Source organism: Aspergillus heteromorphus (genome assembly GCF_003184545.1).
Source record: "Aspergillus heteromorphus CBS 117.55 chromosome Unknown BO70scaffold_2, whole genome shotgun sequence".
NCBI classification, from domain to species: domain Eukaryota; kingdom Fungi; phylum Ascomycota; class Eurotiomycetes; order Eurotiales; family Aspergillaceae; genus Aspergillus; species Aspergillus heteromorphus.
In genome coordinates this window covers 814907-832507 of record NW_020290407.1, presented here as the reverse complement: position 1 = coordinate 832507, position 17601 = coordinate 814907, and the positions used below count along the sequence as shown (strand labels likewise).

The 17601-nt window shown below is 50.0% G+C and overlaps 3 protein-coding genes across 3 annotated transcripts; 2 read left to right on the top strand and 1 right to left on the bottom strand.

Annotated features, from left to right (window-relative positions):
- Positions 1-4129: 4129 nt before the first annotated feature.
- Positions 4130-5044, top strand: BO70DRAFT_328988 (C2H2-type zinc finger protein; the record flags this gene model as incomplete). Its single annotated transcript, XM_025540755.1, has 3 exons — positions 4130-4489; positions 4538-4758; positions 4807-5044. 3 exons carry the CDS (start codon positions 4130-4132, stop codon positions 5042-5044), a joined length of 819 nt encoding a protein of 272 aa, XP_025403338.1.
- A 183-nt stretch (positions 5045-5227) lies between these two features.
- Positions 5228-7135, bottom strand: BO70DRAFT_307279 (nucleic acid/nucleotide deaminase domain-containing protein). The gene is made up of 2 exons (XM_025540071.1): positions 6360-7135; positions 5228-6302 (listed from the first exon to the last, which is right to left on the bottom strand). The coding sequence occupies exons 1-2, from the start codon at positions 6910-6912 to the stop codon at positions 5290-5292; spliced, it is 1566 nt and encodes a 521-aa protein (XP_025403337.1). The 5' UTR covers positions 6913-7135; the 3' UTR covers positions 5228-5289.
- A 493-nt stretch (positions 7136-7628) lies between these two features.
- On the top strand, positions 7629-17463 carry BO70DRAFT_410469 (uncharacterized protein; the record flags this gene model as incomplete). Its single annotated transcript, XM_025547251.1, has 3 exons — positions 7629-7929; positions 7987-15831; positions 15888-17463. The coding sequence occupies 3 exons, from the start codon at positions 7629-7631 to the stop codon at positions 17213-17215; spliced, it is 9474 nt and encodes a 3157-aa protein (XP_025403336.1). The 3' UTR covers positions 17216-17463.
- Positions 17464-17601: the final 138 nt, after the last annotated feature.

The following is a 17601-nucleotide window of genomic DNA, read 5'->3' as shown; positions in this document are numbered from 1 at the left end:
ACCCTTCCGTCGGTTGGATCCGATGGTCGACATTCCATCGATACGGGCCACAAAGGGCTTCGGATTGAAATTTGGGGCGCCATAGAGGCCTTGATTGGGGTTCTATAGGTTGTACTACTGTCTGGAGATGCCACAGCTAACAACTTGGTGACAAGTGTAGTACTCTTTCCAGTGATGGAAACAGGATGGGCCTTCGATATACCGGCATCAACGTCAAGGGCTGAGACTTTGATTCACTAACCACTGAGAGTACAAATACTTACTCCAATTGGTACGTCACTGGTCTGACTCCCAACAGATAACCACACAGTTACTTTTCTCCTCTGTCTGCCACAAACCCCAATTCTGTACGGAGCAAAGAACACGAATACCAGTGGCCTCCCGCAACGCTCCTCCCCTTCGAGACCGCTTCACCAGCCTATTCCGATCACGTCTCCACATCCACTGAATACATAAGCGATGCTACAGTCCCAGTACCACACTCATAAACTTTCTCAAGACACAAAAGACAGGCCTAATCACGCATACTCCCTCATCTCCACAGCCCCTACCGCATCCTGCTTTCCCTTCCCCACGGACTCAACAACCACAATCGTCTCCTCCTCCTCCTCCGGCAAACGTCTTCCCATCGGCACAATCATCCAAACCGACAGCGCAGAAGAAAACACCCGATCCAGATATAATAAAATAATAGGTTTCCAGATTTATAACTTACTAGTCTATTAAATCTAAAGCAACAGAAAGAATAGATTAACGTACAAAGAAGAGATCAGGGACCGCGGCGGCTATATAGGGAGGGGCAGTCACATGGCCCTGGAGCGGCCGCCGCCAACAATTAGACGTCACCATAACAAGCGGGTCTTCTTTGGCATCATGCATGATGGAGGAGCACACGATAGATAGGCGGTTCTTATCCCGTTTGGGAAAGAGCGTTTTAAGAAATTGCATAATTCTTGAGGTCATTTTATCATGATATAGAAGTGCATTTGTTCTGGAAAGACAGACTGTCCCATCATCAAAGCCAGAAGGTTTGTGTTATTTGCAGAGAGAAGCCAGGAAAAGGAGCATCACCCAATAAGGTTTGGAAGAGGCGTCCAATGGAAGGCTGGGCCTTGAGCTAATGAGACGGTGATGAGATTGCTCCTGCTTTTACTTTTCTTATATGGGCTTATACCGATCAAGATTGCTGTCCGACTGTAACATATTCATACGACTGTCATACACCAAAATGATAGTTTTTATTCGATTTGTTCTCTTGCACTTATCACTTGTCTTGTGCTACTGCGCACCGTTCCTCGAAATCCTCCTCTTTTCTACCCCCTGCTAATATGAGTACCAATACAGACGCTCTGCAACTAATATTTTCCCTAACTGATATTCTCTGTGAGAGTTTGACAATATATTCTCTGTGTTGGAACCAAAACCCGAGTGATACCAGTAGCCATTAGAGAGATATCTCTTTCGGTCTACTTGATAAATGCCTCGACATTCTCTAACATAGGGGCGGTCCTACTTTTACATACCATGGCGATATAGACCAATATGATGTAACGGCAAGCGCAGGGTCAAGAAGCAGAACTCATGTTGGAGTAAAATGCGAGGAGTACCGTTCAACGTGACAGCCGTACCGGCTCTAGAGGCCGAATAGCCCGGGATGGAAGCCATAACATGGAGACAATGGAGATCCAGTAAAAGAGTAGATGGAAAACGTGCGTATCAAAGTTCTAAGTTTCTGTGGGTGAGTCTGATCCATTCTTAAACTCTATCACGCTGCCATATCTCTGTAGAACCTTGTACACTGATCCCGAAGTCCCGTAAATAGGCAAGACCAAACACTCCCTCTCTGGGACTGAACTGTCCGGTATGACTTAGATGTTACTGAGCGCCAGGCTTTCTGTGAGAGTGTCTCCTTTGCCCGTTCAGGCCGGGCCTTTGCTTTTCTTTGTACTCGTGATGGATTTTTCCCAAAGAAACCGTAACAGGCCGCCCTCGTAAGCTTCTTCTTTCGGGAAATTCTTCCTATTCTCAATCGTATATGTGCACAAGTCTTTCAACATAGGGAAAGTCTCTAAGTGACCGCCTGTCCGTTTGAACTGCAATAAACAGACCAAATTGACGCGAGTTTGGACCACAACATTTTAATATGTTGGCCCCGCTTTAACATCATCCAAATGTATATGTCTACGGGGAAAACCTGTTGCGCGTTACGGAGTCCATTAGGTATCGGGATTATATTCATACAACGGCAAATTCGCTGCCATGATGCTAGATCTTTCGCATCGGTCCCAACCGTCGAATTGAAAGCTTAGATCACCGCAATTCGAAACGACTGCCTGTCTCTTTCTCGCGCAGGCTCCTCTCGATGCCACCCAAAGTAGTCACACATAGAGTAAAACTCTGTATGAATTGGCCCATCCCGGTTGTAGGCAAACCTTGGATACTTTGCAAAGGACGCATCGATTTCATCTATAAGTAGTATGGCCTGATTGCTGTCAACTATCAACCTGAAACTTGATATAACCGACAAGGTCGGTAGGTAAGTTACGTCTATGGCTCGTCAAAGGTATAAAAGCTACGAACACGGCAACGATCATGCCTTTCTGGCAAGATTCTGGGCAGTATCCGTTGTGCATTTGGCCAACTTTCAACTCCTTGCCAACTGGGCGAGTACTAACCAACCAAGGAAATCGAAGTATGTCGGCATTCATGCCGTTTTGAGAGGTTCGATAAGGGGTCGTAGTTACGCATGCATCTTTTTGCTTAGTAACATAGCTTGAGGTAACTAAGTGAGACCCAAATAAAGAAAATAAATCTCTTACTTCAAATTGGTCGCAAATTTAAAAAAAAAATAAAATAAAATAAATTTTTAAGAGGGAGGGGAGGGGTTATCTGCTGAAACTATTTTCCTGCGGTCATTGGTTGTCATCTAACTGTGGGCTTGGGATGTCAAGGGCCCTTGCTTGTCTACATGATTTTCAGAGGTCAAAGCAAGTTGTGCTTAACGCAAGGGATCCAACACACGAAGCCGCAATTGCCGCTCCATCGCCTGCCCCATGTCGTCGTATGCGAAGTCCGTCCCAGGCAGGGGGATCGTCAAATGTATTCCTGACTTGGCGGTGAAAGATCCTTGTAGTACCTCTTGATGCGAACAACAATCTAGCTCCAGAGAATCGGCCGTACATGGAGAAGTACGGATACGGCAGTTACTCTATGTAAGAGAATGTATTCCACAGATAGCCACGTTCAATTGACAAATGCCTATCAATGTTATTCTTCCTGGCTGCTGAGGCGAACTGCCAGGGAGGTACTTGCCATAATATTAATCTGACGGAAAGCCCTTTACCCAATATTACCTGTAGTTACAAGGACACACTCAATTGTGGTCGCATTCCTCACCTGCTCTCCTGAGTATACGTATAGCATATATAACTTTACGCACCTCATTCCATGCGCCTTTCTATTTGAGCGATTACTAGTCATCATCCTTCGCTCGCTGAGTAAAAACCTCTAGACAATTGTCGTGTTGTGCCCTCTCTTATTACAGTATTTTGAGGTACACGATGATTTGGTTTATTATGTCTTAATTCTGTATCTCTCCGTAAAGCAACTGTGTATATTATACATATTACTATCTGTGAATTGTTGAAGGAGTCCTGTATAGGACCAGGGTAAGTGCTTTAAGATCTTTCGCGAGCCTGCTCAGCTTGTCTTAGAGGCCCCGGTATTGTTCCCCTCAGCAGCGTGCGGTTTCTTGTTAAGATACTTGTTCCCTGTTGTTTTTTACTGTATCCTTTGTGGTACGTCTACTCATTGTTCTTGGATCAGTCACGCCTGTAATGTTATAATATGTTCATTCACTCCTACATGAGGAATGCAGCAGCTACGTGGGTACCTTCACAAATAGTTTTGACGAGTGAGTCGCTGCAAGGCTCCCCAACATAAGTGGCTAACAGACCGCTAGTCCAGCCCATGGGAAATTCTCTTGCACAAACTTTTCAGATTGGCCAGGCCGATAACGAATTTCAGCCTAATACATAGGGAGTCATCTCCTTCACGGGGATTCGAGCTTCTCATCTCTTTGTATGTGGTGGAAGCTTCTCTCCGGGATTATTTTGTGTTTGTCCTCACAATGACAACTGTATCTACCGGCCAGGCTGAGGATGAACCCCACCCAGCCTGGCCACAGAATGAAGTTACGAGTTCTTTAGTCGGAGGGGTGGGGTTCTCGCCAATCTATTTTGGGGCCGATTTATCTTCTTTTTCACTCGAGGGCTATTGCGATCCAATCGTGATAGGGGGTAAACAAGGAGAACTCCTGGCTCCTCCTCCTACGATAATGACCGATACTGTGATCGGCGACAGCAGAGAACCTTCTTGGCCGGAACAATACCTGAACCTCGTCGCACCGAACAACCTACTCCTGCTGGAAGACTTCGCTCAAAACCAGTCACATTCTGCTAATCTCGTGGAAACCTCGACTCTGACCACAGTGGGGTTGGACTCACAGGAACACACTCTCCCAAACCAATCTCTATAGAGATTTGGCTTGGATGGATGCCTGAGTGATGAAGGTTACAAGAGTACCAACGCAGCTGTGGTTGTTAGAGGAGGGGTTGATTCAGGAAAATGCGCTTCGAGGTTTCAGGAAGTGCCAATGCCTTCTTATGATCATGAAATTTCACTGGAGGATGGGTTATATCACTGCCAAGATCGTGCATGCGTGGCCCAGACTGGCTTTTCAAGAAAATGTGATCTGCGGTAAGTTACGCCATCACTACCTCGGTTCATCCCGCTGACTCTTCACAGAAAGCATATGCGCATTCATGTTAAGCCAGTTAAATGCCCCATATGTACAGTATCCATGGCTCAGCAGATCCATATGCGTCGACATGTTGAAGTGCATCACGGTGAATGGGCTCGGCAATGGTGGCAAGTGGGAGTTGCTTGTGAGTTATGCGGTAAATCATTCACACGGAGAGACAATCTTCGCAGACACTATCGAAATCAGCATGAAGATTATAGTAGTCTTTCAGTATCTGATTAAGAGGTTTTGTATGTGGGGTCTATGTTTTGTCTAGTCTAGTGAAGGGTTCTTGAATAGTACCTTAAGTCCCCTCCAAGATTGTAATGTCTGGTAAGACGCAGAAGTACACTCGCCTCCAGCTTGCAACCAAGATTCTAACGAGGATCTACGCTCATGTATTTCACCGAGAGTAAAAAAGGTATGAAATTCCAAGAAGTCATAAAAGAACACCAAATCAAGTTGTGAGTTGAAATTCAAATACCACTTTAGATCTTGAGAGATACCCCGCCACAGTCTGCATCAGAGTCTTCATCTGACACGTATGCCTTGAGCTTGTTTGTCTCAAGAACCTTCGCTGTGTCAAGTTCAGTTGCCTCATTTTCCAAGCTGCCATCAGCAAATGAATATCGGAACGTATTTCCCGGAAGCTCCTCCAAATTTACGCGAGACCACCGGTCATTTGAAATTTCTGTCTGGGAATCAGGATGCCAGGGACTTGATGACGACTGACCAAAGATTTGAGCAATCACAGCCCGGCGAATCTCAGTTGTCATCTCATTGAGGACCTTCACCTGCAAATCGTATTCTGGATTCCCCTTCGTGGGATCTTTGACTAACTGTGGGCTCCAATTGACCCAGACTTTGCGGTGAGATTCAGGGACGACCATTCGAGCCGGATGATGCCTGAAGTACAGTTCACAACACACACAGGCCGGTTTGCTACAAGCAATGTAACGGTCATTCCCCACGAAAGACAGATTCAACCAAAAGAAATGGTTCAGAGCCTGCACTTCTGCATGCACCTGCGGCGTGCACTTGTCATACTGTTCCAAGAAAGCCTGAAAGGTATGAGATTGAGACCGAAAATTCATGGAAAGCAAAAGATTCCTTATTTGAAGCCTTTCCGGATCATCCTTCTTCAACATCCTGTTGAGGATACCATCAAGCGTGGTGAGATTATCGGGCACTGGCCGAGGTACCGAAGGCACATAAGTAATAGCTGCCACCTGATGCGAGTCAAGTATCTGAGACAAATGGCAGGCATCCTCAACCAGCTGCGACGGTGCCCGGATGTGATTTGCCAGTCGCCCTAGATAATGGATAACAGACGCAAAAGGCGACCGTCTGTCTCGAGGGCCCATTAACCTTTCTTCGTTTTGAGATTTTAGTCCGATTTCCCTGACGAATTCGGACTTTCTGTGGACATAGGCATAATGGCAAAGTGCCAGACAATCATCCTGTCCGAGGATAGAATCAAGCGAGTCTTTTATCGCCTGATCTACTGAACCAGTTAGCCTGTCCTATCGTAAAAACCTGTGATTTGACCTTTACGTACCTTGTTTCGTTTTCACAGATCCTGGTATGCGGTAACACAGCTTGATCGCATGAAACAAGCACTGACGCTCTTTTTTCACTCGTCCAATCGCGAAGTTAAGACAGAAACTGGTAAAATTTGCCTTATCTTGTTCTTCATCAAACTCTCTAGGGGTTGTTGTGGTTCGCTTCAGGTGGCCCAGAGCATTCGTCGCGAATTCGACGATTTTGTCTCCATGTGCGTTGGATGCAACCCAGAATCTGTAACATGTTTCGCTGTCTTCAAGTCCAATGGCAGTACAGGAACTACCTCCTTTTGTAAAGTCACAAACATAGGCGAGGTTACGTAGGAATTTACGTCGCCGTGCTTGCTCCAAACTATGATCCGGTGGACTGACTGTGTGCTGCCCACGGGTCTGTCCTAGTACACGCAAAAGAAACAAAGGCTCGTAAAATCGACCAAGGAGTCTCTTATACGCGTCTAGTCTTGGGGGCCCCACGCGGACTGAGTCGATAGGCAATTGTTTGTAGGTGGTATTGTTCTGGACTTTGACTGAATGCTTTGAGGATGGCATTTTGAACGCACTATAAGAAAAGTGCACGAAATATGAACCAAATTCGGAGTGCGAGATTATTGAGAAAGAAGAACAATTTGCGGACACTTATACCACCCATAAAGTTTCATATGCCGGATACATACTGGCAGAAAGTCAGCCCCGGGGTTGGGGGTGGAAGACCATATGCAGAAGGGAGATAGGAGGAAGACAATGCAGGAGGAAGACAATGCGGGAGGAAGACAATACAGGAGGAAGACAATGCAGGAGGAAGATAATGCGGGAGGAAGACAATGCGGGAGGAAGATAATGCAGGGGAAGTTCAAGCACACTTGTCATACTGAGATTGGGTCGCCAAGACTTTTCGCCGCCGCTGTAAAATGAGGGAGGCAACCTACGTGAGTAAAAGTGAATATGTCAAAGCCTGTACTTGCGAAGCATACGATTTTGGTCAGTAAATTGTGCGGGATATAGTCGTCTCTCATTCAAGGCAAGGGCAGATGAACGGCATGGTTAGACAACTGGGACAAATCAGGGCACGCCTTGGATTCTGCAAATTATACGAGACGGCCTAGCACTGCCCATTAGAAATGCTAAAATGACTAATGTCTGTATTGGCTTCTGGGATGGATAAAAGGCACTAGGCTGGGCCGTATGTTCGGTCTACAGTACTCATTCAAGCAGTCTTTTACTTGCAAAGTTCTTGAATCGTCCTTCAATACTACGCGCCGTGGAGAATGTCCGATTTGTTCGCTGCACCCTGTCTATCGACCAGGGACACTATATATCTGCTTCATCACGTCTTCCTGCCCCCCAAATTGCCACAGGAAGATGATTATAACGCTTCACATGAAAGTGCTCTGCTCGATAGCGTTATTGATGCCCTTGCTGTGTTTCAGGATTATAGTCATGGGCAGGAAAGTGAAGTTGTTGACAGTGTCAAAGTAATGCTCACTCGTTTGAGAGCGACGCGCGATTGTCATGGGGACATGAATCACGTCGAGCTTCGAAAGGCTTTAGAAGAATTGGACAATTCAGGTATGGCCAGCTATAACCTAGCTGACATCCGGGATGACACTGACATATGTTGTGTAGGAGGTGCTCTACCTGTGCATGTTCGTTGCCAGAATGCTGCGGTCTTAATGACTAGGCACAGCGATTCAATACATGTCGAGACATTTGAACTATCGCCTCGGAACGAAGCCGTCAACACTACGGTGGGTCGACTACAACGCCAATTTCCTGGCCCAACCTTTGCTTTGGATCGAGCCATCTTCAATGAGCCAAATATGCAAAGTGCAATTGCGCAGGCCCTTGAGAGCATGAGTCGTCAGCCTGCCCCGGGAACCAAGCCAAAAGTGAAGAAGGCGCGGCAGGAGCACGACGAGAATCGGGATACAACCGATCCGATGATGGTTACAGAGTTTTTCACAACATTCCTGCGCCCACAATGCAAAACTGTGAACAGTTTGCAGGTCTGTAAGAACACAAGGGAGGAAGTCCTGTGGCTCAACTGTCTGCAACCTTGGAGACGGTCCGCCCTCTGGCTCCAGCTTCGAGTTATGATCCAATTGGTCATTCGGAGGCTCAGCCAGCGCAAAGAAATCTCAGCTGACCTTTATAAAGAATTCATGATCTTTTACATGAGTTCTATTCTCCGCCGCTGTCCCAGGGACATAAGCAGTGAGCACCGGTATATCATGAGTTCCAAAATCGTGCGCCGGTTACGAAAGCTTGATCTGGCGGATAGTCATGCTTGGCTTCCGTTTGTCCAGTGTTCCCTTCAACAAGCGAATGAAGTGCTCGAAGAAAGATGGGGCAGCATCATCGCCCGTAACGCCTGCCGACCTGACATGTCTTCTTTGGCTCGACTCAACTTTAAAGATGACACTAATTGCTCACTGCCCAGTCTTGATGAGTGGCTTCAGAGCATCAGAATCCGCCAAGACTCCTCAGTGCCGCCAGATGCCCACCCACAGTCTGGATTCTTAGAATTTGAGCCTGCAGAGCTCCCATCGCTCTTCCGACTGACTGACCCCGACTATCACGTCTACAATCTTGCTGCCTTCGAAGCGTGGGTTGACTTGAATCTTCAATCCTGGACTGAGACACATATTGGCCATGAAGACACCTGCGAACGGCTAAGCGGGTTAGTCAATGCCTATTATAGTATTGCATCCAAATCGTACGCCTCTAATCCCGAGGCATTGTCAGCCATGCTTCTCACCATTCTGGAGCTCTGGATAGCTTGCGACAAATCCGCCGTCCATATTCATCCGCTGCTTCGCCAGTATGAGACTTGTATTCCGATACATCTCTTCCAGTCTCTCCTGTTACCTCGGCAATCCCAGCTTACCAGGTTGGCACACGCGGAAAGCTACATGCGTGAACGCCACCAGGGCGTCCAGTACAGAGGTTCCAAAATTCTAACCGACTTTGGAACCCCTTCCTCCTTTTCCGTGCGCTACTTCAAGCAGTCCGCTGAACACCAACATTTACTTGCCACTATTGAACAAAGAGCTGAATCCGAGAAGGCGGACAAAGTTGTGGAGCTGCACCGAAAGCATAAGCAGTACAGGGACTTGTCTGCTCGCCGTGATGAGATTGAATGCACTTACTACGATGAGAGACTCTACAACGGGTTCCACTTCACAGAGCGTCGTCATAGCCCCTCGTGCCAGAGATGTAGGTTGGACCGTGCTGCGAAAGAGATCACAATTATTGTTCATGAATGGCCTTTGTCTTCCAATTCTTTGGAAGCAGAATCCACGGTCTTCGAGTTGAAACTGCCCCGACCATTTGCCTTCTGGCGTGATCTCACTGCCTTCATTGGGCTTGAAATTTTGGGAATCACGTATGCTTCGAAAGAAACGCCTAGAGCGGAGTACCGACCAGGCAGCTACAGTGGCCTCTCCATGTTCTTTACCGCGGTCGGTGATTCCCCAAGGATTGGCCTTCTTTCCCAAGTTAAACCCCACCAAGGAACTCACAGGCGAAAGAACCTCATTATCAATGTATCAGAGAGCGACGTTTGTCTTGCGAACGGTTTGCATTTCAAATACTTCGACAATGCCCACCGCTGCTTCACTGACGACCTGGTCCAAACACATGCGATGGCAACGGCATGCACGTACAAGTTACCGCCATCCAGCTCATCTCTGCAGCCGTTTCTCTTCCGCCCAGCGGAGACACCTGACGGCCCGTCACCAAATACGGTCATTGCATCGCAGCATACCTGCCCCGAGGACATGTCACTGGGGGAGTATAAGGCGCTCTGCTCGATGCCATTGGGCTTCCATATCCAGTGGCAGAACATCCTTCGGCAGCTCGCCGCACCTTCCGTGGTGTTCAATAAGGTCGAAACGTGCCTTTTCACCCTGCAGATCATGCACCAGGCAGGACCGCCATCGCTCATGGATTCGATCCTGCGCGAAGGCCATCATGTTCTGAACGATGATTCGTTCGCAGCACCTTTACTGCGAGAGATCCAGAAGACAGCGGCGGCAATCGAACAAAACTGGCAATCCGCAGAGGTGCTGAGCGTGTTGATCGCTCTCACCCAGAAAGTGTTGGCCTGCTCCCCATCGGTCCACATTCAGGACGAATGCATAGAGCAGCTGGATGGCCTCCGGAAGATATCTTTCAACTGGGTGATGACTGTTGGGGAGGAGGCCGGTGCTACGGACAGCAATGATCACAGGAACGATCTGATTGCCTCCGCCGCTTATCTCGCGTTGATGTGCGTGGGCACGTTTGATTGCGAGAACAGCCACTTGGAGCGAATGCTCCGGAACGATCTGGATGCGTCCGTTTTCATCCAATGCAGTATGGTCATTCATGACCGAAAAGGCCTTCTAAACACGGTATCCAGCTGTTTACTGCCAATTCTCTACTATCGATGGCAGAACATAGCCTTTCGGGGACACCGCATTCTCGTGAACAACACTATCCATGGCCGCAGGACCGCTCTCGACCGAGCGATTCAGCGGACTTGGGCCGCGTACCGACCAGGATCACCGTGGACAGCAGCCTCGAGTGGCACTCAATGTTGCCTGCACGCCCAGATGATGGGTGGATCGGGTGGTGCCAGCGGCGTCGTGGTGTACTTTAACCTTCTCACTGGTCAGCTGCTCATCAATGGTCGTCCCCTGGCGCGGTTGCCCTCGGAGTTCGAGCGCCATAAAACATATCAATCCCTGTTTGGGCATTCCTTGGTGGAAGTGATGCCCAGCGACCTTTCCGGCTTGGAATACTCCGCCCAGAGACTGCATATGGGCCAGACGATCTACCTGGGAAAACAGACGATCCCCGAGCAGAGTGGATTCGATCTACGCATTCGAGCCGTGGATGGGAGTAGAGTCTGGGAATTCGTATCCCCGAGGCTTCTCGCGGCTGCTTTACCGGATGCCTTCGTGGAGGGATACGCCCATTGGTACGAGACCAATTGCGAGTATATCGAGTTTCGTCCTATTAACGAGCCATGGAAGCCATCACCGGCCTCTCACTGGCGATTGCAGCGCACCCAGCCGGGAAATAACTGGCAGCTCACTCAGGGAAATATGTCGTTGATTAGTATGGGAAGCGAGACAGCGAGATCATTGTTTGATGTCTTCCAACCCATCGAAAAGGCCTCCAAGCTTCACTACAAACTGCACCACGAATCTGACATGCTGGAGATCGAGATTCCCCGCCTGCGGCTGGGCTTTAATCTGCGATCTGGTCAACCGTCAATTGAGTCTCGCCAGTACCGGGGAATGGTCGTCGACCCTGATCAGTCAGTGGGCACTCTGATTGGCCTGCGTAACAAGCTCGTTTTGCTGGACCGAAAAACTCATAATCGGAGGGTTCTCATCCCGGAAGGTGAGATAACATGGGAGCAAGACGGTACCCACGTCACCGTCAAGGTTGGTTGGCAGGCAGCAACCAGCGTGCATGTTTATCTCATAAACAGTGACATCGGCTGCTTGACGGACAATGGGACTCTGCAGAGTAAACTGGTACTGTGCTATCTGCATGCAGTCACGTCATTCTGCATCCCTGACCCCTTGACCAAGCACACAGGGACCGAACAATCTCTGTCTATCCTTCGCTCAGCATCGATGCGGTCTTTCAATCAACTACAGCCGGACAATATCTCGATTCTAGAAAAGCTGGCGCATCTCACAGCACGGAGGAGATATTACCCTGCCAACGAGCGTGTTATGCAGAGTGTTCGATGGGATCCCATCCTAGGTTGTTTGGCTCAACATAACGAATTCCACGGCCAGGTAGCTGCGATACTTGGTCAACACCATCGGATGAGAATATTCAATGCGGCTTCACCGGGGACGGAGCCATCGCTACCTGCATTAAATGCAGACCTCCTGCAGCGGGATCGCATTCGCTCCTCGATCTTCCGGATCTCTGGTTTCGGCGCTGAGGACCACACGGACGCGGAGGACCGTCTGTATGAAGGACTGGGCCAGAACTACCAGTCCGAACGCTGTTCCCGAGTGTTCACTCTCTGCAGAATTCTCTACGAAGATATCCCCTCTGCCGAGGACGTCACGCTGGACTCCTTGGCTGCACGTCTTTGGAGGTTTCTTACGCAGTCCAGCACAGTGCACGGAGCCAGTTCTTCGATCGATGCAACGCGGATCAAGTACGATGCGACGTGGCTCACGGAGACCGGCGAGGAGTTTGTTTCCAGTCAGTGGTGCAGTATCCATTGGCTTCTCTGCTCGGAGACGGCTCGCCCAAACAGGTATGCGGTAATGCTGTGGTTGTCGACGTTGGCATTCTCCAGCAAAGTAGACATGATTGTCTTGCACGTTCTTGCTGCGTTATACATTGTACCCGGTATGGCATCGATAACCTTACCAGCACAGGATTTATACCAGCCACAAGAAGGTTCCGAATTGAACATCGCCGAATTGAAGACTCGGATCCTTTCAGCAAGCCGGAGCGTGACTCCCGAAGATGGCCTCTCTCCCAGACCAGCGGATTCGCATAGCACATTTCATGCGCGCGTGGCGAAGCTGAGAAAGACCAGGCGGAAACAGGCACTCAATCATTTCATAGCCGGCCTAGAGAGACAGTGGCCGACCCGATGTCCCTCACATCCCCTATGTAATGAACAGCCGCCATTCGCAGATTATTTTGACACACAAAAAGCGATGCAAGTGTCAAAGGCAACAATTTCAACTTGGTTCGATAACCGAGAGCTTAGGCAGTATCTTGATAGGATTGCAGCCGTTTACATCGCCCAAAAGATCCAACCCATCACAATGCCACCATGTCTCTGCCGGTGCTGGGAACGCCCCCCAGACCGACGGCGTGCTTTCATCTCCGTGGATGACATAGTGGACGGGTCGCTTGGTCCACCACCGGCGGTGGAAGTGGAACCACCCACTCTACCACCTTGGTCGGGCAGTAGCACTACTCCTGACCAAAATCTACATCTGTCAAGCTTAGTCGATGCCCTAGAATCACAAGCGCGATCTCAATTCCAAAAGCAGTACATTGAGAGACTGCGGGCCAGTATGGCATCCTTGCAGGGTATCCAGCATATGGATCATCGCTTGCCCGATGACGACGTTCTTGAGACCGCCATATCCGATCATTTGCATCGCTGCCACGAGCACCATGAGAAGATCAGCCGTGCAATCATGTCGAGGATGATGCTTTCCAATACGATGACAGGAGAGGTACGTCCCGGATCACACACGAAGCGCAATATCCTGGGAACATTTGCCAATATCCACGTCTGGCCGAGGGTATCATCATCACAGCTCCTTCTCCATCAGCTGACACGCAAACGCTGGAATCGCCTGCCTGAGCCCTGGAAGCAATGCTTGGTCGCATATGGATGTTCCATCACGGCACTCCAGCGGGCGAAGAGGCTCGTCAACGTGATGGGTCATCGCATGGATCTAGCCCGCGAACTGCAGAACCCCGGTCACACGAACTGGAACCCAATGGATTTCCCCGAGTCATTGCTGCTGGAGATCGAGAGTGGGGTGTTGATTCGGGACGTCCAGGAACAGATCGCGCGACGCATGAGAAATGCGCAGCCCGGACATAATGTCGTCATGCAACTGAACATGGGCGAGGGCAAGTCTTCCGTCATCGTCCCCATTGTGGCAGCCGCGCTCGCAGACCGTTCATGCCTAGTTCGCGTCATTGTCCCTAAGCCCCAGTCGCGGCAGATGTTTCAGATGCTCGTTTCAAAGTTGGGGGGCCTTCTAGGGCGGCGGGTGTTTCATCTCCCCGTGTCACGCTCGTTGCGGATCGGTGAAACCGAGGCGGAAGAGATTGAATGGATGTGCCACGACTGCATGGCGGAGGGCGGAGTGCTCCTCGTTCAGCCCGAGCACCTCCTATCCCTGAAGCTGATGTGTCTAGAGTGCTTCATCACAGGGAGAGAGGCGGTTGGTGTATGTCTTCTTCGAATCCTGGATTTCTTCAGGACCTCCTCGCGAGACGTGGTGGATGAAAGCGATGAGAACTTCAGTGTAAAGTTCGAGCTGATCTACACGATGGGGACCCAGCGTTCGTTGGAGCTCAGTCCACAGAGGTGGACTTTAATCCAAGAGTTGCTCGGCCTGGTGAGGAAGTATGCTCCGGTTATCAAGATGCAGTTCCCGCGGTCAATTGAGGTGGAGGAGCCGCATCCAGGAAGTTTCCCCAGGATAAGGTTGCTCCGAGCGGATGCCGTGCATCAGCTCTTTGAACGAATTGCGGATCATATTTTCCACAACGGCATTGACAAACTGCCGATTTCACGGCAGCCAGAAGCAAAGCGACTCGCGGCTATCGCTTATTGCCTTAACCCTAGCCCGTTACAACCGGAGTTTGCTGCAGTGGAAAACCCAGATGCGTCTGGCTTATGGGCCGACAGCACGAGGGATCCTCTGCTACTCCTCCGGGGTCTGCTGGCTGGCAACGTTCTGGCATTCTGCCTGGGACAAAGACGCTGGAGAGTCAACTACGGACTTGATCGCTCCCGACAACCCCCCACAAGGCTGGCGGTTCCGTATCGTGCCAAAGATAATCCTGCACCACGGGCGGAATTCAGTCACCCCGATGTTGTCATTGTGCTGACGTGCCTGAGTTATTACTATGAGGGACTCCGCGACGAGGACCTATTTCGAGCGTTCGACCATCTGGTCGGATCGGATCAAGCTGACGCGGAGTATCAGATATGGGTCGATGATGCTCCGACTCTCCCCCCTGCTTATTGTCAATTGGTGGGCGTTAATCTCCAGGACCGGCTCCTTTGCGCGGAATGCATTTTCCCCTGTCTTCGGTTCGCGAAGGGAGCCATCGATTACTTCCTGGCCCATATCATTTTCGCCAAAGGCCTAAGGGAGTTTCCGAGTAAATTATCTTCGTCCGGATGGGATATCGGTGAGGTCAAGTGCCATCCCACCGTCGGCTTTAGCGGGACCAACGATTCCCGCGTCACCCTTCCGCTCAGTGTGGAGCAGCTGGATCTACCTGACCAGAACCACACCAATGCGTTAGTTCTCGAATATCTTCTCCGACCCGAGACTGGCATTGCCCTGATTCCGACCCGAGATGACCTGTCCAAGTCAGATGCGCAGGTCCTTCTGGATATGGTGGCGGAACTGGTTTCACCCGTCCGCGTGATTCTGGACGTTGGAGCTCGCATATTAGAGCTGAGTAACCTGGATGTTGCGAAGACCTGGTTGGAGATGGTCAGTGATGATGGTCGAACGCAGGCTGTGGTCTTTATCAACGACGACGACGATATTGCCGTGGTAGATCGGACCGGACTCGTCGAACCGCTGCAGACGTCACCTTTCAAAAGGCACCTCGATCAATGCCTTGTGTTCCTTGACGAAGCACACACGAGAGGAATTGATCTGAAGCTACCCCTGAATTACCGGGCGGCGGTGACGCTGGGACCGAATATCACGAAAGACAAGCTGGTTCAAGGTCAGGGACCCCCGCTGGAACGGTCAGATGCACTTCTTACTAACAGCTATTCACAGCATGCATGAGGATGAGAAAATTAGGGAAAGGACAATCGGTCGTGTTTTGCATACCGGAAGAGATCAAGTTCAGAATTCTGACCCTCTGTGGGAGGACCCACGAATCTGATCTTACCGTAGCAGACGTGCTTCGCTGGGCAATTTCAGAGACCTGGGACGATATGCAACGCAGCATACCTTTGTGGGCAGTGCAGGGAAATCGATATCAGGCCCAGGCCCGTCAGTGGCTGGTCTTGCGACAGGACGGGCAAACCTCGATATCAACATCTCAGGCAGAGGGTTTTCTGGAACCGGAGTCCCAGTCCCTTGAACAGCGGTATAGTCCCGGTTGTAATAATGTCCTTTCTCTTTCCTCCCAATGCCCTGACGATGCGGACTCGCGGCGCATACTGGACCGATGCCGTGAGTTTGCAACTGTGAAGTTCTCTGCAGCGCAACTCCAGGAAGAGCAGGAGCGAGAACTAGCACCAGAGATTGAGCAGGAACGACAAGTTCAACGTCCAGCTCCTGCCGAACCGGAACCGCATTCTGTGCATCCTGATATACTCTCGTTCGTGGCCACTGGACACCTGGATGCATCATCCGCCGCCGTGAAACCAGCTTTTATGGTGTTAAAAGATACATCAGCGGCAAGGTACCTGGATGTGGCCCAGTTCCCATCAGAGCTCCTTGTCACCATTGATTTTGCGAGAACAGTCCGACTGCCTGAATTATCTGCGCGGGATCAATATCAGCGTGCGGTGGAATGGGTCCTGATGAGCACCGGCCATCCCTCCGAGGACGGAACGTCTGTAAGGCACATGGTGATAATCAGCCCGTATGAAGCGAATGCGCTTCAGGCTGGCATTCGCTCGTCTGGTGCAGTAACGATGCATCTATACGCACCTCGGCAAAACCAGAGTTCGTACCCTATCGATAAGCTCGATCTGTACACGATTCCGACAAATCTAAGAACAAGGCCCCTGCGAGTCCCTGAGAGCCTACGCATTCAACTGAACCTCTTTGCGGGCCAGCTCTATATTTCGTCGTACAGCGAGTATTGTGAAATATGCCGCTTCCTGGGAGTTGCGTCTACTGCCGCACCAGAGGGCTTGGCTGTCGCCGCGGATGGGTTCATCGTGGAGAATCAACAGGCAGGAGCCAAGTTCACCAAAAGCCCCCTTACGTTTCTCAAGGTGTTCATGTCACAGATACGGAAGGACGGGCAGGAAATTGACAAGACCCACCTTGGGAAGATTTTAGACGGAAAACTATTACTCAAGGCTGACTTCCAAGATTGCAATGGCAAAGCTCGGACCATGAAGCTGAGCCTTCGAAATGTCCGATGAGATGCTGGGGCGGCAAGAAGTGAGTTTTGATGCCGGAACAGTCTTCTTTGTGCTCCGGGTGACTGACGCTTCGCTTCAGGCTGGACCTAATCAGTTTCCTCTCAATGTAGTAATGTAGTTCCAGATTCGTTTTGTCGTAGGGATTTCAAATGACAAGGCTCTCCAATTCCTTCGTGATATTACATCTGTTTTGTTACCTCGTTGTGAGCCTATTCGTGAGGCCTTTCACGGATTCTATCTTACTTGGCACTTGGCTAGACTGCAATGGCGATGTAGAGAGGATGGTGGTTTGAGCCCGCCGAATAATGATGCAGCAATGCTTTTCGGTAGTGGGGTTCACGATGTAGAACACGCGGCCAATCACCAGCACGGGGGGGGGGGGGGAT